Raw genomic sequence first — 24,446 nt, forward strand, 5'->3', positions numbered from 1 at the left:
CTTTCTACCTATAATATAATTATTAAAGTGCCTTTTTTAATAAATAAAACAAATAATTTGCATAGTTCATCGTTATATCCTGTTAATATAATAGATATAAAAGAGTTTATTCGTTATTAATCTGTCATATTAATTGAATTTGAATATTAAATTATTCATGCGGATTCGTACCATGATAACAAATCATACAAGATTTTGCAATCTATTACACCTACAAAACCAAGTGCTTCAATTAAATTTTTCTTGATTTAAAATCACTTTACATGTGTCAATATTTTGACCATACAAATGATCAAGGCTAGTTACTCTTTTACATAATCGTGGTTAAATGCGATATATATATATATATACATATATAGAGAGAGAAAGGGATAATGTTGAGATTGGATCAAAAATATCTAGCAAGGTAGCTTGCGATGGATGGTGAATTGTATAATGCTGCAATTGATGGACTAAGTGATCGCAATCCGTTTGGTAATGTGCACAACATCAGATCCCACAGCCAAAACAACACTATACTTCATATCGCAGCTAAATTTGGGGAGCTAAGGAAACTTGAAGAAGATGATTAGCAAAACTACGAAGGAAACACGCCACTCCACATTGCAGCAAAGTTAGGGCATCTGGAAACTATAACAATTCTAGTGGAAATGGCAAGAAAGATAGATGTTGAGCAAAACAAGAGTCTATTGACCATGGAGAATAATGAGAAAGATACAGCGCTTCATGAAGCTGTTCGCTATAATCACTTGGAGTTTGTCAAGTTACTAATTGAAGAAGACCCTGATTTGGCATCCATAGTAAATGGCGAAGGAGACTCTCCTCTTTTCATGGCGGTGGATAGATGCTTTCACCAAGTTGCCCTGCACATCCTAAGCAATGCTCCAAACTGCTCTTATCAAGGAAGGAACGGCATGAACATCTTGCACATAGCCGCCATTCGCTCCAAAAGACGTTAGTGTATCATCACTAACTAACTTATCCCCTATGACATTAATTTCTTTTCTTTTATTCTTTCATACTTTCTCATATTTACTCTTTTTAATTAGAAAAAATATTTTAGTTTTATTGTTGAAAATAGTGATATTTTTCTGCCTTTGTATTATTTATAATTTTATGTACAAAATGGAAAATATTTATTTATTGTTCTTTTTTCTTTATGTACATACATACATATATATATATATATATATCTTCATAGTTCACATCCACTTTAATTAATAGCACTTATTAAAAATTTTAATGGTTACATTTTGCATCTTTAGCTCTCTAAATGTTTTTTTTTAAAATGAAATTTCTAAGTGTTGTTTTTTTTTTGTTAAATGATAAATCACACAAGTTTTTTTGCAAATTTTATTAACATTTTTTTTTCTTTGCAAATTTTATTAACATTTTTTTTTTCTATTATTTAACTGTTAATTACAAGTGTTAGCCTGATATAGATATTATTTATCATTCTTATAATCTATAACAAAATATAATAAATTATTAATAGTTTATATTATTTTTATTTGTAATATCCACCATAGATAATTAATCGTACATATGAATTGGCATCATCTATTTGTAATAAGTTTTTTTTTTTTTTTTTTTTGGTAATAAGTTTTTTATAAAGGAAAATTTTTATTTAAATTCCCTAGTTTTGCCACAATTATATTTAAATCGTATATTTTTAAAAAATCATTATTAAAAAATTAACATTCCTTTAGTATTCTAAATCTATCAAAGCAGACTAACTATTAGTTTTTACCAATTAATTTAACAAATGAATGTTAAAAACGAGTATTGTATAAGTAAATAATAAATAAAAATATAATTATAGTCTATAATGGTTTAAATGAATATGATTATAGTTTTTCAAAAATATAGAATTTAATTATAATTAGGATAAAAAATGAAAAAGTTCAAATAAATTTGTTTCTTTTACAAATTCATTTTTAATAATAATATTTACCCAAAAAATAAGTTCTTTATAAAATTTACCACTTTCATTTTTATCAAATTGTTTTAAAATTACTGCCCTTCAAAATTTTAAATTCTAGACATACAAAAATCAAAATTTACAATTTCATTTATAAAAAAATTGCTGAAAAGGACCATAAGCGAATGCCTCTAATTTCTGAGTTATTGGTAAAAGTAAAATCACTTGACTATTGAACTATGTATTTATAAGTTGGATCTAGTGATAAAATCAAGAATAAACTTTCCATCTAAATAAAATTTTCATTAATTCCTCCTTATTTTAGAAGTTAAAAGAAAAAAAAAAAGGTTTGGATATCATTTAGACTAAAGATTCTGTCCTTTTTCGATATCCCTTGTAGGTCCTGTGCCTTTAACTTGGGAAGAGTGTAAATCACTAGGTGATGCTAGGGTTAAGCTCACTTATTTACTGCCAAGAACTATCTCACGTATACTTTTTTGCTCACGTAGATTTGACATCGCAAAGACAAGTAAAAGCATTCTTTTCCTTCAAGACATAAATTCCCATTATATTTATCATTCTCTTCCATTGCTAAAACATTTAGTTGGATCTCTCTATTTTTTTTTATTTTTTATTTTTTATTTTTTGGCTTGGATGCATCTTGTTGTTTATATATAGATACATATGTAGAGTAGTTTTACGATATGGATCACATCTAAACATCAGCTTTGCTGTGTACCCTATATATACATACACAGTAAAAGCCAATGCTTTTTTCCAAAAAGCATCGTAGAATTTCCAAAAAGCATCGGCTTAGATGTCGTCCGCATGTGGACCGATCCACACCAAAAAGCATCAGCTTTTGCTGTGGTCCACATGTGGACTGATCCACACCGTAAAATTCCCCTACATATATATTTATATGTGTACACAGCATACACAGTAAAGTCGGAACTTTTTTCCAAAAAAATATCGGTTTAGGTGTGGTCCGCACCATAAAACTACTCCATATATATATATATATTGATATTCGGGATGGGTGATTAAATTGTCCACTCGGCTATCCCCAAGAAAACCTTTATTTTATATAAATCGAGAATATCAAGTTGGTAGGAAAATTGAATGTCATATATATACATAATAAAATTTCGCTCGGATATCGGCATAGTAAAATTTATATATATATATATTAGTTAGTTTCTCATTAGAATGTTTCTATGGATTTTCTATCAGTATTTTATCTATAAGTTATTTGATCTCTTTAAAGGCTGAGATTTTAAAATACATTTAGAATTGTCGTTTTAAAATTCTAATATTTTATTTAATTTATATAAAAACTTAACTACATCTTTAAATCTCAATAATTGAAGATCTAAAAATTAATAAGTAAAGCCCTACTAATTAAAACTATTAAAACATTATGATGAAAGACTAATTTATACATATATATATATATATATACACATAGGTGAGTTTGCGTTAATTAACTTTATTATTTGGTAAAAATAGAAATAATAACTTTCCTTATTTTCCCTCACATCAAATATCTATCATGTTTGTATGTAAGGTTAATAGAGTCCAAAAGCTTCTAAAATTTTGAGTTAGTGTATTTATGAATTTATTCATTATATTTGTAAGCTTAATAAAATTTAATAATAATTTTGTTAATTAATAAATTAATTTTTAAAACGTACATAATATTTTGTAATATTTTTAGAATCTTAATTAACATAAAGTATCTGCCAACAATAATCCAAAAACAATTTGAAAGGACCACTCACTATAATGATGTTGTCTCTTCTTATTCTATTATAGGTTTTGCCACGAATCCAATAGATATCTAACATGCACAAAAAAATATTACCCAATTAATATATATATATATATATATATCTTCGAACGGTACTAGAATATCCTAAATATTCTAAAACTCACTCACACTAACTTGGCTCTAGAAGAGTCTAGCCACAAAGTAATCTCAAATCAGTCTATCATTCAAAATTTGGGGTTTTCCTATTTACAATTAATTTCTTTCATAAAATTAATTATCCCATTAGTCTTTAATAACCACTATAAGTTTACATGTGATAATCTTTCTTAAAGACTACTTCCAATACAATCCAATTTCTACAGTAATTCCTAATTTAGTTAAAAAATGATGAAATATTAAATACATAACCATAATTAGCAAATTATATATCAAATGAAAGCTTAGAAGACAAGGATTGAGCATACTTAGCTCAAAGACCCCAATCTCGCCGTCGGTGATCATAAAAAAATCAAAAAGTATCGGCTGAATTTCACTTTAGTGTATCTTTCAAACGGTCTAGAATCTAGGCAAATGGAGGTTATATACGAGATCAGGAGGTCAAAATAAGGCGGTAAGGTATGAAAAATGGTTGGGTTCGCCAGGGAATGGTGGAATAGTCGAAAAAAGGGAAATCGCTGCTGCGAGCTTCGCCATTCAGATCTGAGCGCATCCGGCGGTAGTTGATCTGAAAATTTGGGCTCTGATGCTGCTGTGAAGTGGGTTTCCCTCACGGCCAGTGCATGTGGCCCATAGTCATCGAAACAACGGTGAATTTGCTAGAGTCGAGAGAGAGAGGGGAGGAAGAGAGAGAGCATTTTCCATGGGAGCGGGGGGGAGAGAAAGAGAGAGAGAGAGAGAGAGAGGAGGTTAATATCTACACGTGGGGGGGTGGGGGGAGGTGGGGGAGGAGAGGAGAGGAAAAAGAAGAAAAAGAAAAAGGAAAGAAAAGAAAAGAAAAGGAAGAAAAATAATTTTTTTATTCAAGGTGACACGTGGTCCTCTTTTATCATGACACGTTATATTTTCCAAATGGTGACATGTGGCCCAAATTAAAGACTCCCTCAAATATTTTACTATCCAGTAAAAATCAATTTTTGAAAAAGACCAACATAAATTTATAGATCCATAACTTTTAACCATAGGTCCAAATTAAGCATGCCGTCAGTCTACAGACTCGTATCGATGAGCACTATTATATAATATAAGAGTCAATGTCAAAATCCATATAAATAAAAAGTCAACTTTGCGCTCGCCGATTAGTCCGGATTGTATGTTGTTTTGATCATAACTTTTTACTCTTAGATTCGATTTTGGCGTACTACTAGTTTATGAACTCGTGTCGATGAATACTTTGTCACGATACTTTGATCAACATATAATTTCTTTCATAGTAAAAAGTTAATCGTGGAACCCATTTGGTTCACCTCGATCAACCTTTGTTAAACTTGGTCAAAAATTTGAATTTGTTGTATTTTTTTCAAATTAGGAACACATTAGTCTATATATAAAGATCAAATGCACTTTACTTCCTTCTAATTTTATTATTTACATCAAAAGCTTAATGTTTTAAATCTTTCAATTGAGCCCTTGATTTTTAATTGGCTATATTTCATCTTGCTCCTTAAGGTTTTCATAAATTAAAATTTAATCTTTATGATTTTAAAAATTACAACTAGTACTGTTATAAGGGATGTATATGATATCGAAGAGGTGTGAATGAAATAATAAGTGAAGAAAATTAATGATTTTTAAAACTGGAAGAGAGATTTATGATATTTTTTAAATCAAACGAATGAGTCAAATTAAAGCTTTGTTTTAAGTATAGTAAGGGGTGCCAATGATATTAATTCCTGTAGTGTGAAGTCCCACATCGGTTGAAAAGGAGAAGGAAACACTCCATATAAGTGGGTGTGAATACCTTTCCCTTGCAAGACCTTTTAAAACCTTGAGGGTTGGGTTGTAAGAGAATTTTCCAGGCCCAAAAAGGACAATATCGCATGCAGATTGTAACACCCCATCCCAAAGTACAACGGAAAATTTTCAACTTTGACCGTTGACCATTGACTTTGACCGTTGACCCAAGGGGTCAAAAGTTGACTTTTTGACTCGGATAGAATTCTAGGCTGACTGAGATACCGTTATGAAGTACATGTTGGCACGAGTTCATAGACTAGTAGCATGTTGAAAACGGAGCTACGGTTTGAAAGTTATGAGTAAAACAAGTTAAGGTCCAAACTGTCCAAGGGGTGCCCGAGCTGACTTTTTATTCATGCAAAGTTGAGCTTTGACTCATGCATGGTTGTAAAGTGCTCGTCGATACGAGTTCATAGACTAGTGGCACGCTTAAATTGGACATCTGGTTAAAAAGTTATGGACGTGTGAAGTTTTCTAACTACCGTAATATTTTAATGTTTTTGAATCGGAGAACAGTAAAATGCCACGTGTCGACATCTGAGAGGTCCACATGGGTGAACAGTGTCACCCAAGATGGCTTTTATTTTTGCAAAACAGCGGGGGAGGAGAGAGAAAAAGAGAGACGACAGAGAGAGCTAGAGAGAGAAACGACCGGCCACCATCGGTTGGCCACCGTCTGGCCACCGGAGGGCCACATGCGCCACCCCACTGCCTCCACCTCCTCAATTCCGACCGGCCACCCAAATCTTACGGCCAACCGGCCGGTAACACGCTGGGATCGAAGCGTTTTCCTGCGATGGTGATTTTTCCCCTCCACCACTGGCCACCACCGATTTGCCCAGTTTCCGGCCACCCCAAACCACAAGCGCCTGACCGGTCTCTCACCCGTGGGAATTTCGGCCTACCCACCAAATTTCATGGCCACCGGACCTCTGACGAGCCGGGATCGGAGTATTTTCCGACGAGGGGCCGAAAATCTTCAAACCCAGATCACTTCGCCATCCAGCCTCCGTTTACCTCACCGTCGGCCCCATTGGAACCCTCTCCCCTCGATCTACAAAACCCCCAAAAATCTCAGCCATCGGCCACCGGACGCGCCGCCGCCGGCGACGGTTGCCGGTGACCGCGACGGCTAGCCGGAAATCACTATTCCGACGAGTACCCAGTTGCACCGCTGGTCTCTCTCCACTAATTCCGACCCCCTTAATCCAAATCCCGTGTCCTTTTCCTCCAAATTCACCACAGTTTGAGAGAATCGAAGAGTTGAATCCCGAAAGCTTTCCGACGAGATTCCGGCCACCTTAGGTCCGATCTCTGGGAAGTAAGACCGGATTCGTAATCCTCGTCACTCAAGCTTCGATTCGGTATATTAATCGTCAATTTTGGTTAACGTTTGTGTTTAACCCCCCCGGGTACCGGGTATTATTTACCCGAATAAAATATTAATTTATTTGACTGTGTGTGAATTGTTGTTCTAGGAGCACGTGTGCATCGTGGAATTGATCCCATGGAGGATCTTAGGTTAATTGCGTGCTCCAGGCGAGTCACCCACCTTTAATTTATTTTGGGGTGATTAATTATATTTATTTTATATTAATTTGATATCCTGAATTATGCTCATGTGGTGGAAATTGAATTTAATTGTAGGAAAAATATTATTTTATATGTATACATCTGTTTATTGCTGCTAAATGAAAAGTTGGGTTAGAAATTAATTTTTGATTTTTACTGTGATTTAATTGTATTTATCACGCATGAGCACGGTGGTTTCAATTAATTAATTATATTTGGATTTTAATATTATTTTTGGGCATGATTTGATTTTCAAATATTTCAAGGAAAATATTTGTTTAAGTTGGTGGCTTCAATTTTTATAAGTATGCCCATGGAATATTATGTGACTTAATTTATCATATTTCAAAAATACTATGCCATTGGAAAAATTTGAATATTTAAATTGGTGGAAATCGAGAGCTGGTGGATTTAAAAATTATGGTATTTATGTGATGAATTTATGGCGCTGATTATAAAGGAATTGTGGAAAATTTACGGGTTTAATTGGATGGAATAAACCCGGTATGTTTATGGAAAATTTGAGATTTGAGATATAAAATAAATATGTGTATTTTATGATTTTTAGATGCACCATACACGTACTGGTGTTCTGTATATATGGATGTGATTAGTGCGCAAGTGGGTGTGAGTAGCGCGTAGGTGATTTATGGGATTGTCCTGTGTTAGCTATCAGATAAGGGTAGACCGCCCCTCCATGGCAGGGACACCTGTTTGCAGCGGCGCGGTGGGACGCCACACGACTGTATGCTGGTTTCTCTCTATAATCTCCTGTCTGGCGGTACCTTGGGACGCTGGGTACTGTTGTCGCCACTGGTATATAGTGGGTGCGTCAAGTGATTTTCAGAACTGGAATTTTAAAATAAATATTTTGAAATTGTATTGGAATTAAGAACATAATTAATGCTGTTTTTATTATTTATTTGAATGGGGATTTTAAATTGATTTAATTTTCCCTTCACTTAATTATTCAATAAATTAATTTCTTTTAATTGTAAATTTTGAATGCTTGATTTATTATATTTTTTATTTGATATTTAGTTAAATAAATTGATGTCTTGGCTTTCGGGGAATACGAATAAAGGGTTTTGTGAAAATGTTTTAAAAGGGGAACTTTTCCAACTGAGAGAATCGTAAGGGTTTTAAGAGAAAATATTATTTCCAATTAATTATTATTTATCTACTTAATTATCGTGGTATTATAATTGTAGAGTAGATAGGGTCACTCACTGAGATGATTAGCATCTCATATTTTTAAATTCCGTTCCTCTAGGTACCAGGTTTGGTCGGTATTCATCCGGAGCGGACTTGATCTTCATCGTTGTCGTAAATCGAGAAGTCCTCCTCGTCTTCATTTATTTTATTGTAATATCCTTTTCATCCTTGTTGTGTAATTTCTATACCTAATAGTACTTCATGAAGCTCTGTATACTATCTTAGACATTTATGTATTAATTATGCACTGGATTATTATTATTCATTTGGAGTGCTATAAAATTGTGGAATCAAATTGTAGTATTGTGGGAGGAATAATGGGATGAATATAGAAGTGTGTTTTCAGTGCAAGAAATTTGTGGTAAGTCCAACCCTTAGGGGAGGTTCTGCCGGATTTTCCATTGGAGGGTCCAGTAGGGTTTCCTTAGGATCAGGGCTTGTCTAGGGTTCCAGTGAGGAATTTTGGACGGGTCCTGACAGTTGATATTAGAGCTCTAGGTTCTAGTATTCCTAAGGGACTATGCATTGTTGTGCGTCCCATCTGCGTCTATTCTCTCGTTTTACCTGTTTTAAAGCGTTCTTTTCCTTTGTCTCGAAGCAAATTCGTTGTCTGAGTTGAAATAACTCTAATCTTCGAGGGTGTCAATTAGGATCATCTATCCTAACGGGGAATTCCTATGGCCTAGTCTATGGTCGAGGATTGTCTTTTCTTTTTGAAGGTCAAGTAATGGGGGCAGATCCAATCTTTGAATCTTTTTGAGGATCTGAAGCGACCCTAGATATGGATTGAGTAGTTATGCATCTTATGTTTATGGACCGCTAGCATAAAGGAGTAAAGTTAAAGTGTTTCAGCTTACCTGAAGTGGTGCTTCGTGGAGGAGTTAGGAAGCCTTTACCGTGGTTAATTTCTATCCTCGTCTCCAAGGAGCTATCGGAGAATAGTTGTCAAGGGTATTTGATCCATGTGGTTGATGCCCGAGTAGATGGTGAGCGTTGGAACCGCTAATAGTGGGAAGCAATTTGAAAGCGTTTTCCCTACAAGATACCTGGATCATGACCGTAAAAAGGATATCAAATCGCCATTAAGTTGGCTTTGGACATCGATCTATTTCAGTACCGCATTACCGTGCGACTCTATGAAAGTTAAAGGACTTAAAGGCTTAACTGCAAGATTTGGTGAATAAAGGTTTCACTAGATCAAGCTTATCATCGTGAATGACATCCGTTTCGTTCATGGAGAAGAAGGATGATTGCCTAAGGGTGTGTATCGGCTACCAACGACTTAACAAGGTGACCACCCATAATCGATACTTGTTGTCGAGAATGGATGTGTGTCAATCAACCTTAAGGTGTCAAGATATTTTTTCCGATCGATTATTAAAAATTAAATACTTTTCAAAGTGATATTTGAAACTAAAGGTATTTTATTCAAGTATTTTTTTTTGTTTATGTTCGTACATGTATTTGTATGTTATATTGTTTGATATTATACTGCATATACTGCACCATACGGAGGCGGCAACCAATGTGGTCCATGTAGAGCTAGCCCCATAATCATGTTGCCTACGAGTCTAGGGGATCGGATGGCCAATATAGGCAACCACCCTGGTTTGTATTAGTAGCAGAGTGCTGGTGACAGCTGGAATCATGGATCATGTAGTATGTTAGAAGGTATCGTACGTACCTCCATTACGAGCATGCATATTTCATTTTATGCTATGGATTTTAAGATATGATTTTATGTATTTATTCATGTTTTTATTATTGTTCCAATGTGGAGTTTTAACAGTTGCCTATGCAAGTTAAGGTATTTTACACTAATTAAAATAATTTTCTTATTATTTATTATTTCATTGATTTAATTAGTAAATTTCATAAATTATATTTTGATTTTTGAAGAAGTTTGGAAATTTAAGTTGGGTTGATAAATTGTGTATATTTTATGTTGATGGTGATACGAACTTAGGACGACCTGCTCCTAAACCCGTATTATATTAGCCCGGATCTTAATTAAGTTCAAGTTCTAATGGAATGGACCTCAACCCCTAACCAACCTGTGGTTAGAAACCTTGGTATAATGTAGACGCCACAATAGGGGATGGAAAACCTATTGATAAGTCAAGCTAAAACAACCAATTCTCTAATGGTGTTTTAGGTGTTCTCAAAGAACAAGGAGATAATTAATCTCACAAGTATTTTCTTAATCAAATAAAAGTTTTATTATTATTGAAAAATAAGCCTTTAAATAGGCTAAAAAGCCACGAAATAAAACCCTAAAAGCAAAGGAAAAACCGGCCACACACATAAAGAAACCTAGTTGGCTGAAACTATACTTCCTTTCCTAATCTATGTTTGATTAATTAATTCCTTTATATTAAATTAGGAATTAATTAATTTACAATGGAAAGAATAAAATAAAAACCTTCCTAAATTTATTTGTCCAGAAAATAAATAAATAAAAGCCAAAAAGTAATGGTAGTTTCCCAAAACAAAAAGTAAAAAGAAATTAGGAAACTAAAAATGCTATCCTTTTTGATCAAGTTGACTTTGATCAATCTTTGACCTCTTTGAGCTCCAAATCAGCTTCTAGATGCTTTTTAGGATGCCAAATAAGCTGAATATGAAGGCCCACACGTTGCCCATGCTTGGAAAAATAAGAAAAGGCTAATACAGTAAAATACAGTAAAGCCAGCAAGCAATACAGCAAATTCGGCCAAATTGTTGATGTTGTCCGTACAAGCCCTTTTGATTGCATTTGAAGCTGCTTTAACTTGATTCCATGACCTCTTAGGCATATGTATTGAACCCATAAAGCATTGGAACCATTTCATGCTTCCCGGACTCCAAAAATGTACCAAAACCATCACCCGGGTCCGTATCGGCTTCCACCACTTGGATGGTTAGAATAGGCTTTGTATCTTCAAGTATGGATAAGCTCTATTGAGATTGATTACCCCCTGTATAAATACTCCCTGGTTGTCCTTAAATCTCTTAATTTGAGCTTTTGTGATTGGCCTAGTCTTCATCCGTGTCGAGTCAACACCCCAGCGGGTTATCGGTGGAGCGGGCTCGGGTGGAATCACATCATTCCCCTCCTCTTGAAAAGGATTTGTCCTCAAATAAAGATCATTACCTGCAGAAAAAGGAGTTAAATCAGCAACATTAAATGCAGCACTCATGTTATACTCACCCGGTAAATCAAGCTTGTATTCATTTTTGTTATTCGGCTCCAAAACTTGAAAAGGTCCATCCATAGGCGGCATGAGCTTTGACTTTCTTTGATTAGGAAACCTTTCCTTTCATAAGTGCAACCAAACCAAGTCTCCTGGGTCAAACACTATTACAACAAAATCTAGAAATACATGCTCATTATGGTAAAAATTACACTTTTTAAAGTTAGCAAACAATATTTCCCAAATTTTCAAATTGCCACTAAGTAAAGCTCGCAACAATGCAGATAAAGTTCTATGCAATAAAGACATATTTAAATAAGTATCTATAAAATTCATGGTCAGCAATGATTTCTTATTCATAATTACTTTATTAACATCACCTTCTTTCATTCTAATTTGATGATAACCACTCCTAAGATCAAATTTAGTAAACATGCAAGCACCATGCAACTCATCAAGCATATCATCTAATCTCGGAATGGGATGTCTATATTTAATGGTGATGTTATTTATAGCCCTACAATCAACACACATTCTCCAAGAACCATCCTTTTTAGGTACCAACAAAACAGAAACAGCACATGGACTTAAACTCTCACGAATGTATCCTTTATCAAGCAAATCACTTACCTGTTTTTGTAGCTCCTTTGTTTCTTCGGGATTGCTCCTATAAGCTGGTCTATTTGGTATGGCAGCCCCTGGAACAAAATCAATTTGATGTTCTATCCCTCGAATAGGTGGTAGTCCACTTGGAATCTCATTTGGGAAGACATCTCCAAATTCCTTCAAAAGAGAAATCATTGAACTTGGCAATTCAAGTTCTTCAAAGTTAGTTTGATCATTAAAATAATTTTCTTTATAAATCATGACCAGCAAAGGTTTCTTACATTCAATAACCTTATTAATATCCCCTAAACTCAAATAAAAGTTGCTACTTAACCTTTCTTTTCTTTCTTTTTCTTTTTTTCCCTTGGATTGGTGCAACCCTTCAGATTTCTCTTCCTTCTCCAAGCTCTCGGGTTTGCCACTTCCTTTCCCCTCTCTTTCGGCTTTCCCTTGATCTTTCCACTCAATATGAGCCTTACAAACCTTACCTTGATCAGCAACCTCATTCTTACCCTCTTGAAAGGATGGTGAAGCCGTTGGTGCCATACTTGCTTTTTCCTTGAGCTTTTCGGCTTCTCTCCTTTGTTGTATTTGTAATTGGTCTTTGTAAACCTTTTTAGGAGATAATGGTTCCAGCTTGACCTTCTTCCCTTTAAACCTGAAAACAATACTATTTTCTCGACCAAAATGAGTAGCATCTTTATCAAATTGCCATGGCCTACCTAATAGTATATGACCGGCAATCATTGGTACAATATCACATAAAACTACATCCTCATATCTACCTATATTAAATTTTACTTTGGCTTGTTTGTTTACTTTCATCTCACCACTATCATTAAGCCATTGTAATCTATAAGGTTTTGGATTTTTAATAGTTATTAAGCCTAATTTATCAACTACAATGTTACTAATTACATTTGTACAACTTTCACTATCAATAATCATAATACAAATCTTACCTTGAATTTCACATCGGGTGTGGAAGATGTTCTCTCTTTGAATTTCATCCTTATCTTTGTATGCAGCAAGTACTCTCCTAGACAGCAAGTTTAATTCAGCATTGGATGCTTGCAAGGTTTTGGGTTCATCCTCCAAGTCCTCCTCCTCTTGCTTGGCTTCATCCTCATTTTCTTCACTTTCCGATTCTAGCTCGTCATTGCCCTTTAACACCATGATTCTTCTATTCGGGCATTGACTATCAATGTGTCCTCCTCCCTGAAACTTAAAACACACAACATCATGAGTTCTAAAAGGTTTAGGATCTAATTTTACCTCATTCTTTGATGCTTGGACAGATTCGGTTCTAGTCTCCTTCCTTGGCCAGTTTGAACTTTCTTCTTTGACTTTCGGCTTTAGCTTGCTTTCATAGATGGGATTGTTCCTCCAGCCACTTGAATTGGACCTTCCACTGTTGGAAACACCTCCAAACCATGATCTTACACCCCTCCTCTTGAATTGATGCTCTAATTTAATAGCCACATGCAACATCTCCTCCAATTCCACATATTGTTGCAATTCTAGTTGATTGGCTATTTCACGATTCAAACCACCAAGAAACCTTGCCATGGTTGCTTCCCTATCTTCATTTAAGTTCAATCTCATCATAAGCATCTCCATCTCCTTGTAATAATCCTTCACGGATCCATGTCCTTGAGATAAAGATTGAAGTCTTTGATGCAGCAACCTATGATAGTGTGATGGTACGAATCGCTTCCGCATGGCTCCTTTCATTTGTCGCCATGTAGTAATCAAGTCATCACCAACTCTCCTTCGGGTGTTTTGCTCATTGGTCCACCATTGGAGTGCATAATGGCCAAACTCCATTGCTCGCTTCCGCATGGCTCCTTTCATTTGTCGCCATGTAGTAATCAAGTCATCACCAACTCTCCTTCGGGTGTTTTGCTCATTGGTCCACCATTGGAGTGCATAATGGCCAAACTCCATTGCTGCCAATTTCACCTTCTTCGCCTCTGAATAATTATGGCGGTCAAATATCATCTCCATCTTTTCTTCCCACTCCAAATATGCTTCTGGGTCACTTTTTCCCATGAATGGTGGGATGTTGATCATGATATTGCTAAGATTGTCATCTGTTTCTTCCCTCCTATATCTTCCATGGCCAGCTCTCTCTTGGACAGCAAAGGTTTCGTGCATGCCTTTCCCAAAGTCTCCACTGAATGGCTCCTCATCAAATTCCTCTCTCGGTCTCTCGCGACCTCCTCGTCCTCCATAGAATTCTTGCCTATTTCTTGTGTTCGGAATTCCTTGAGAAACTTCTAGCCTTCCCATCCTTTGATTCACATGCTCAACTTGAGCACTAACCCGCTGTATTGACTCCAAAACAGCTCTCATGTCCACTTGGTCTCCGCTCCCGGTAGCTCGGACATCACCATGGAATGCTACGGACTCTTCCTTATTGATCCTCAAGGGTGGATCTCCTCTTCTTATTCTAGAATCTGCCATGTTAGTAAAATACTGCAAAAATAAAATAAATCCTCACAATATTCACTCCCTCACGTGTTTCACTCAAACAAGGTCTCGACACTCGTGTTTGCACACTAGTTTCTGCTTTTACCCTCTTTTAAGCTCACACACTCTTGCCTTTTTCCACTCAATGAATTATCTCAAAGTTCTAATTAAAACACCCACAAAATAGCAATTAGATCACTAGTATTTTTTAATTAAACTTATCAACAAAACAGTAGAAAAAAGTAGGCAATACCGAAAGAATCCAACAAATCCTAATTTTTCGGCTTTCTAGACAAGAAAACACAAAATAATGGGAAAACGTTGGAATTTTTTAAAACTGCACCAGATGGTAGTAGATTATGAGTTCAAGAATAAAATTCCAGAAAAAGAAATTCAAATACGAACAAGAATCAAAGAAAACAAAAATATAGAAAAGTGTTGGTTGTTGTTCTTGTAATTCAAGTTTTGTATCAATTCCTTTAACTAATTTTAATCCAAAAAATTTAAACACCCAAAATCCAAATATCCAGCAGCAAAAATAATTTCCCAGCAACTCAAATATTGAATAAATAATCAAAAACCAGCAGCTCCTACAAATTTCCAGCAAACAAATCAAACTCCAACAAACTGAAATATTTTTCTGTTTTTTTTTTTTTTATTCGGCTTTACCTCTTCTTCTTCTTTTTTTTTTTTTTTTCACTCACAGTACATAAACAACTGCAGTAGCAAGAATAATTACCAAAATTGCAATTCCAACTCCAAAACAAACACCAAACCCGTGACCTCCAAATAAACAAAAATGTGCAGTCTTTTTTTTTTTTTTTAAATGTTGCCACAAACTCTTTTTTTTTTTTTTTCTTTTTTTAAAATATATGAATGCAAATATTTAAGACTAAAACAGTAAAAGAAAATCAACAAAACCCAAAATTAACAAGAACAATGATGAAAAACAACCAACAAACTAGGAAACAAAAAATACGATAAAACTAGGAAATCCTAATTCAACTAGGAATGAATTTTTTTTTTTTTTTTAAAGATGCAGAACGTGTATGGTGATAGAAGCAACCTTAACCTAATGCTAAAATTGCATAATAACACAAAAACAAATAAAGCAAATAAAGATAGATCAAACCTGAACAAAATTTAGCTCTGATACCAAATGATACGAACCTAGGACGACCTGCTCCTAAACCCGTATTATATTAGCCCGGATCTTAATTAAGTTCAAGTTCTAATGGAATGGACCTCAACCCCTAACCAACCTGTGGTTAGAAACCTTGGTATAATGTAGACGCCACAATAGGGGATGGAAAACCTATTGATAAGTCAAGCTAAAACAACCAATTCTCTAATGATGTTTTAGGTGTTCTCAAAGAACAAGGAGATAATTAATCTCACAAGTATTTTCTTAATCAAATAAAAGTTTTTTTATTATTGAAAAATAAGCCTTTAAATAGGCTAAAAAGCCACGAAATAAAACCCTAAAAGCAAAGGAAAAACCGGCCACACACATAAAGAAACCTAGTTGGCCGAAACTATACTTCCTTTCCTAATCTAAGTTTGATTAATTAATTCCTTTTTCGAAATAAAACCCTAAAAGCAAAGGAAAAACCGGCCACACACATAAAGAAACCTAGTTGGCTGAAACTATACTTCCTTTCCTAATCTAAGTTTGATTAATTAATTCCTTTATATTAAATTAGGAATTAATTAATTTACAATGGAAAGAATAAAATAAAAACCTTCCTAAATTTATTTGTCCAGAAAATAAATAAATAAAAGCCAAAAAGTAATGGTAGTTTCCTAAAACAAAAAGTAAAAAGAAATTAGGAAACTAAAAATGCTATCCTTTTTGATCAAGTTGACTTTGATCAATCTTTGACCTCTTTGAGCTCCAAATCAGCTTCTAGATGCTTTTTAGGATGCCAAATAAGCTGAATATGAAGGCCCACACGTTGCCCATGCTTGGAAAAATAAGAAAAGGCTAATACAGTAAAATACAGTAAAGCCAGCAAGCAATACAGCAAATTCGGCCAAATTGTTGATGTTGTCTGTACAAGCCCTTTTTGATTGCATTTGAAGCTGCTTTAACTTGATTCCATGACCTCTTAGGCATATGTATTGAACCCATAAAGCATTGGAACCATTTCATGCTTCCCGGACTCCAAAAATGTACCAAAACCATCACCCGGGTCCGTATCGGCTTCCACCACTTGGATGCTTAGAATAGGCTTTGTATCTTCAAGTATGGATAAGCTCTATTGAGATTGATTACCCCCTGTATAAATACTCCATGGTTGTCCTTAAATCTCTTAATTTGAGCTTTTGTGATTGGCCTAGTCTTCATCCGTGTCGAGTCAACACCCCAGCGGGTTATCCGTGGAGCGGGCTCGGGTGGAATCACATCAGATGGTATATTTGAAAAATATATATTTTATTGTTTGTTTTATGTTATGGTTTTTCCAAGAGTGATTTAAAGGTTAAGTATCGCCAATTGAGAGTCCAAAGTAGGATATCCTTGAGTTCAAAAAGGAGATCCTAAAGGAAGCACGTGATTCGATGTATGTGATACACCCCAAAGGTATAAAGATATATCGAATGCTCACTAAGTATTATTCGAGGATTGGCACAATAAGGGAAATTACCGAATGAGAATCAAGGTACGTAAGCTGCCGACAAGTGGAAGCAGGAAGTAGGAATGTTAGCGCACTTTTTACTGGTACGAGAGTGATTCTCACTGAGACAAGTTGGCCAAGCTGTTCGTAAACCGTATCATGAGACTGCATAGAGCATCAATCGCCATCACGACTGTTTGAGATTAGAGTTTTACTTTAAGACTATGATGAAGGTTAACAGATACACTTGGAGTGAGACTTAACGACTGCATCGCCTTTCACCATAGGCCAATGAACAAGCAAAGTGCTGAATTCACACTTGGAAGTTATGTTGAGACCGTGCATTATGCAATGTCGAAAGGAGCTGGATTGAGCAATTTCCATCAATAGAATTTGTTACGATATTAGCCACCAAGCGAGCATCGAGGTGTCTTCGTATGAGATTCTATATGGAAGGCAGTGTCAAACCCCACTATATTGGAGTGAAGTAGGTAAGGAGAAGCACCACACGACGACCAATGTGAATTGGATGCAAACACCTACGGATGACTATGAATAAGGTGAAGGTCATCCAAGAGAGTTTGAAGACCGCTCAGGAATCGACAAATGAGTTAAGCCAACGTGCATGGAAAAGATGTTGAGTTCAAAGTCAGAGATTAAGTTTTTGAGATTATCTCCGTAGGAGAGAGTCGTACGCTTTGGTTGATAGAGAAAGCTAAGTTCTCGTTACCTTAGTTTCTAAAAGGTTATTGGAAGAATTGGTTTTGTTGTATGCAAGTTAGTATTTTCGGGAAAGCAGATATCGGTATGCAGCATAATTCACTTATTATTGCTACGAAAGGACATCAAAGACCTGTCATGTAAGGAGCGACCAGTGCAGATTTTAAGTCATGAAGAACGCGTATGGGTCAATAAGACTATTTTCTCAGATCAAAAGTCTCATGGTGAATTAATCTAGTCGAGAAAGCGACGTGGAAGCTCGCGGCACAAATCCGCAATCAATATTTTTATGCGTTTCAACAATGTAAGAAATTTCGAGGATGAAATTTTTATAAGGGGGGAAGATTGTAACACCCCGTCCCAAAGTACAACGGAAATTTTCCAACTTTGACCGTTGACCGTTGACCATTGACCAAGGGGTCAAAAGTTGACTTTTTGATTCGGATGGAATTCTAGGCTGACTGAGGTACCTTTACGAAGTACACGTTGGCACGAGTTCGTAGACTAGTAACACGTTGAAAATGGAGCTACGGTTTGAAAGTTATGAGCAAAACAAGTTGAGGTCCAAACTGTCCAAGGGGTGCCAGAGTTGACTATTTATTCATGCAAAGTTGAGCTTTGACTCATGCATGGTTGTAAAGTGCTCGTCGATACGAGTTCATAAACTAGCGGCACTCTTAAATTGGGCATCTGGTTAAAAAGTTATGGACGTGTGAGGTTTTTCGACTACCATAATATTTTAATGTTTTTGAATCGGTGAAAAGTAAAACACCATGTGTCGACATATGAGAGATCCACATGGGTGAATAGTGTCACCCACGGTGGCTTTTATTTTGGCAAAACAGTGGGGGAGGAGAGAGAGAGAGAGCTAGGAAACGACCGGCCACCATCGGGCACCGGAGGGCCACACGCGCCACCCCACTGCCTCCACCTCCTCAATTCCAACCGGCCACCCAAAATCTCTTGGCCAACCGGCAGGTAACATGTCGGGATCGAAGCGTTTTCCGGCGACGGTGATTTTTCCCCTCCACCAACGGCCACCACCAATTTGCCTAGTTTCTATCCACCCCAAGCCACACGCGCCTGACCGGTCTCTCACCCGTGCGAATTCCGGCCTACCCCCCAAATTTCACGGCCATCGGACCTCCGACGCACTGGGATCAGAGTATTTTCCGGCGAGGGGCCAAAAATCTTCAAACCCAGATCTCTTCACCGTCCGGCCTCCGTTTGCCTCACCGCCGGTCCCGCTGGAACCCTCTCCCCTCGATCTACAAAACTCCCAAAAATCTCAGCCATCGGCCACCGAACGCGCCGCCGGCGGCGACGGTTGCCGGTGACCGCGATGGCTCGTCGGAAATCACTATTCTAGCGAGTACCTAGTTGCACCGCCGGTCTCTCTCCACTAATTCCGACCCCCTGAATCCAAATTCCATGTCTTTTTCCTCCAATTCACCATGGTTTGAGAGAATTGAAGAGTTGAATCCCGAAAGCTTTCCGGCGAGATTCCGGCCACCTCGGGTCTGATCTCCGGGAAGTAAGACCGGATTCGTAATCCTCGTCACTTAAGCTTCAATTCGGTATATTACTCGTCAATTTTGGTTAACGCTTGTGTTTAACCCCCCCGGGTACCGGGTATTATTTACCCGAATAAAATATTAATTTATTTGACTGTGTGTGAATTGTTGTTCTAGGAGCACGTGTGCGTCGTGAAATTGATCCCATGAAGGATCTTAGGTTAATTGTGTGCTTCAGATGAGTGACCCAGCTTTAATTTATTTTGGGGTGATTAATTATATTTATTTTATATTAATTTGATATCCTGAATTATGCTCATGTGGTGGAAATTGAATTTAATTGTGGGAAAAATATTATTTTATATATATACATCTGTTTAGTGCTGCTAAATGAAAAGTTGGGTTAGAAATGAATTTCTGATTTTTATTGTGATTTAATTGTATTTATCACGCATGAGCACGGTGGTTTTAATTAATTAATTTTATTTGGATTTTAATATTATTTTTGGGCATGATTTGATTTTCAAATATTTCAAGGAAAATATTTGTTTAAGTTGGTGGCTTCAATTTTTATAAGTATGCCCATGGAATATTATGTGACTTAATGTATCATATTTCAAAAATATTATGCCATTGGAAAATTTTGAATATTTAAATTGGTGGAAATCGAGAGCTGGTGGATTTGAAAATTATGGTATTTATGTGATGAATTTATGGCGCTGATTATAAAGGAATTGTGGAAAATTTACGGGTTTAATTGGATGGAATAAACCCGGTATGTTTATGGAAAATTTGAGATTTGAGATATAAAATAAATATGTGGATTTTATGATTTTTAGATGCACCATACACGTACTGATGTTCTGTATATATGGATGTGATTAATGCGCACATGGATGTGATTAGCGTGCAGGTGGGTGTGAGTAGCGCGTAGGTGATTTATGGGGTTGTCCTGTGTTTGCCGTCGGATGAGGGTAGGCCGCCCCTCCATGACCGGGACACCTGTTTGCAGCAGCGCGGTGGGACGCCACGCGACCGTATACCGGTTTCTCTCTATAACCTCCTGTCTGGCGGTACCTTGGGATGTTGGGTACTGTTGGCGCCACTGGTATATAGTGGGTGCATCAAGTGATTTTCAGAACTGGGATTTTAAAATAAATATTTTGAAATTGTATTGGAATTAAGAACATAATTAATGCTGTTTTTATTATTTATTTGAATGAGGATTTTAAATTGATTTAATTTTCCCTTCACTTAATTATTCAATAAATTAATTTCTTTTAATTGTAAATTTTGAATTCTTGATTTATTATATTTTTTATTTGATATTTAGTCGAATAAATTGATGTCTTAGTTTTCAGGGAATACGAATAAAGGGTTTTGTGAAAATGTTTTAAAAAGGAAACTTTTCCAACCGAGAGAATCGTAAGGGTTTTAAGAGAAAATATTATTTCCAATTAATTATTATTTATCTACTTAATTATCGTAGTATTATAATTGTAGAGTAGATAGGGTCACTCACTGAGATGATTAGCATGTCATATTTTTAAATTCCATTCCTCTAGGTACCAGGTTTTGTCGGTATTCATCCGGAGCGGACTTGATCTTCATCGCTGTCGTAAATCGAGAAGTCCTCCTCGTCTTCATTTACTTTATTGTAATATCCCTTTCATCCTTGTTGTGTAATTTCTATACTTAATAGTACTTCATGAAGCTCTGTATACTGTCTCGAACATTTATGTATTAATTATGCACTGGAGTATTATTATTCATTTGGAGTGCTATAAATTTGTGGAATCAAATTGTAGTATTGTGGGAGGAATAAGGGGATGAATATAGAAGTGTGTTTTCTGTGTAGGAAATTTGTGGTAAGTCCAACCCTTAGGGGCCGGATTTTCCATTGGAGAGTCCAGTAGGGTTTCCCTGGGATCAGGGCTTGGCGAAGGTTCCGGTGAGGAATTTTGGACAGGTCCTGACACAGGTGGTCTGGGTTGTCACAGATGATATCAGAGCCGGACCCGGATTGGTGTGCCAGCAAGGACGCTGGGCCCTAAGGGGGGAGGATTGTGAAGTCCCACATCGGTTGGAAAGGGGAACGAAACACTCCTTATAAGTGGGTGTAGATAAGTTTATCTTGCAAGGCCTTTTAAAACCTTGAGGGCTGGGTTATAAGAGGATTTTCCAGGCCCAAAGAGAACAATATCGCATGCGGATGGTCTGGGCCGTCACATGTAGTGTGAATGAAATAGTTAGGATGGAAAATAATGGCTTAGAGAGGAGATTTATGATATTTTTAATTCCAAGGGATCAAATTGTATTTAAAATAAGCTTCTATGAAGTTGGATGAAATTAGCTCTTTTCAATTTTTTGGCAATGTAGGAAATTGTAGGAAAAATAATGGTCAAAAAGTTCCAGTTTGGCTGCCGTTCTAATAAGTGAATACTTCTTTTGTTATTTCAAAGGCAGCCAAAACAGAATTTTTAATTAAAGCCTTATTATTAATTTTTTTTATCTATCATTTTTGTATCTTTGAGGCTGCAAAAATAGAATCTTTGGCTGCCATTTTTACCACCTATTTGTCTTTTATACAAGAAGTCAAAATATGGGATGCACAGGTATCCCTCTTTCAGTTAACCATTAAACAAATTTTTAGTTCTCTAGCTGTTGCAAACAAAAATAAAAATTGAAGATCTCAATTGAACATTTAGCCTCCCTTCAATTAAAACTATATAAATCACATGGGTAGTGAAGTCAATTTAAATTCATATGTTATATAAATATATACTTTCCTTAACTAATTAGGCATAATCTACAATTTGTCGATTTCGATGTAGATTTTGGGCTTCAGGTTGTTAAAAAACTTCAAGCTTTAACATTAGAACAAGCTGATGATTGTGGATGGACTCCTCTTCACTATGCCGCACATATTGGCAATGAGGTACTTGTTAAACGATTTTTGAACAAAGATAGTAAGCGCCTTCCTTTCTCAAAGAACAAAGAAGGTATGTCTGCCCTTCACATTGCAGCAAAGAGAGGACAAGATGCTGTCATTAGAGTGTTGATGGAAAGTTGTCCAGAAGTTTGTGAGTTGTTGAATAAAAACGGTCGGACAGCTCTTCATATTACGGTGGAAAGTAGAAAGATTATGGTGGTGAAATTTTTCCAAGAACGGGCCATGGCTTTTCAGGATCTTATAAACCTGAAAGATTATAAAGGAAATACAGCTTTGCATGTAGCCGCTAATGTAGTAGATTTCCATATTTTAAGAATTCTTACAAACGACTCAAGAATTGACAAAGAAGCTACAAATAAGGACAAAAAGACATTTGTTGACATAATCCTAACAAATAAGGAGCTACAAGATACTACAATTGTAAGTTTTCTGGCACACATGCTAAATGGAACTGTATATTAATGCATGGCTTACATCATCTAATTAATGTGCATATATGATATAATATGACTCAGATATGTACAATAGAGAATATTTGATGGTATACATAATACATCATTAGCCAAGCATTAACTTTGGGGAAAAAATTTTTTTATTAGGTATGAGATTAAGCAAAATAGATAAAAGAATAAACATAGAAGTGGTCTGGTCTAATAATAAATTCCATATATATATATATATTCAATTCTATTATATTTATATAGGGCAATTTGATACTTTGATTTATAATTCTTTTTTGAAAAGAAATACTAATATTCATGTAATTTTAAAGTGTGTTTTTTTTTTTTTTGGTTCCTTTTCTATAGAAGAAATGTTAGGGTCGTTATTTATAATGTCAATATATAGTTAAGGTGTTTTATGTATGTATTTAACCCCAATAATTTAATCATAGTGTATCTACATATATATATGTTTAGTGTTGTAGTACTTTTTGTCTCTATACTGAACTTCCTTCCTGAAAGCAATTATAGTACTGGTTAATCTCATGCATCCAAGGACATGTGTGTTGGCATTAATAAATATTTTCAAACCGATTCATATAATTGAAAAGTGTAATGGATTACATACATGCATGTGGTCCAGTTGAAGATCATGGTGAGTTTGGAGATAGAAATTGTTTTTGATGTGATTCCGCCCGAGCCCGCTCAACCGATAACCCGCTAGGGTGCTGACTCGACACGGATGAAGATTAGGCCAATCACAAGAGCTCAAATTAAGAGATTTAAGGACAACCTGGGAGTATTTATACAGGGGGTGATCAATCTCAACAGAGCTTGTCCATACGTGAAGATACAAAGCCTATTCTAAGCATCCAAGTGGTGGAAGCCGATACGGACTCGGGTGACGGTTTTGGTACATTTTTGGACTCCGGGAAGCATGAAATGGTTCCAATGCTTTATGGGTTCAATACATATGCCTAAGAGGTCATGGAATCAAGTTAAATCAGCCTCAAATGCAATCAAAAAGGGCTTGTACGGACAGCATCAACAATTTGACCGAATTTGCTGTATTGCTTGCTGGCTTTACTGTATTTTACTGTATTAGCCTTTTCTTATTTTTCCAAGCATGGGCAACGTGTGGGACTTCATATTCAGCTTATTTGGAATCCTAAAAAGAATCTAGAAGCTGATTTGAAGCTCAAAGAGGTCAAAGATTGATTAAAAGGCTAGCATTTTTAGTTTCCTAATTTGTTTTTACTTTTTGTTTTTGGAAACTACCATTACTTTTTGGCTTTTATTTATTTATTTTCTGGACAAATAACTTTAGGAAGGTTTTTATTTTATTCTTTCCATTGTAAATTAATTAATTCCTAATTTAATATAAAGGAATTAATTAATTAAACTTAGATTAGGAAAGGAAGTATAGTTTCGGCCAACTAGGTTTCTTTATGTGTGGTGGCCGGTTTTCTTTATGTTCTAGGGTTTTATTTCGTGGATTTGTAGCCTATTTAAAGGCTTAGT

At 35.7% G+C, this 24,446-nt stretch overlaps 3 protein-coding genes across 3 annotated transcripts in view; 2 read left to right on the forward strand and 1 right to left on the reverse strand.

Moving 5' to 3' along the window:
• The window catches only part of LOC107412808 (uncharacterized), a 123,489-nt gene extending 100,933 nt beyond the window's left edge, over positions 1–22,556 (forward strand). The window contains exon 3 of the mRNA XM_060819404.1: positions 22,535–22,556. The gene's annotated coding sequence lies outside the window, so the exon portion shown is untranslated. The remainder of the gene's footprint in view (positions 1–22,534) is intronic.
• Positions 1–24,446, reverse strand: part of LOC107412847 (nascent polypeptide-associated complex subunit alpha-like protein 1) — a 444,693-nt gene that overhangs the window by 204,434 nt on the left and 215,813 nt on the right. The window lies entirely within an intron of this gene.
• On the forward strand, positions 651–22,947 carry LOC107412781 (ankyrin repeat-containing protein ITN1-like). Its single transcript, XM_048469964.2, has 2 exons — positions 651–954; positions 22,367–22,947. Exons 1-2 carry the CDS (start codon positions 651–653, stop codon positions 22,945–22,947), a joined length of 885 nt encoding a protein of 294 aa, XP_048325921.1.

This window comes from Ziziphus jujuba, chromosome 8 (assembly GCF_031755915.1).
Source record: "Ziziphus jujuba cultivar Dongzao chromosome 8, ASM3175591v1".
Classification (NCBI taxonomy): domain Eukaryota; kingdom Viridiplantae; phylum Streptophyta; class Magnoliopsida; order Rosales; family Rhamnaceae; genus Ziziphus; species Ziziphus jujuba.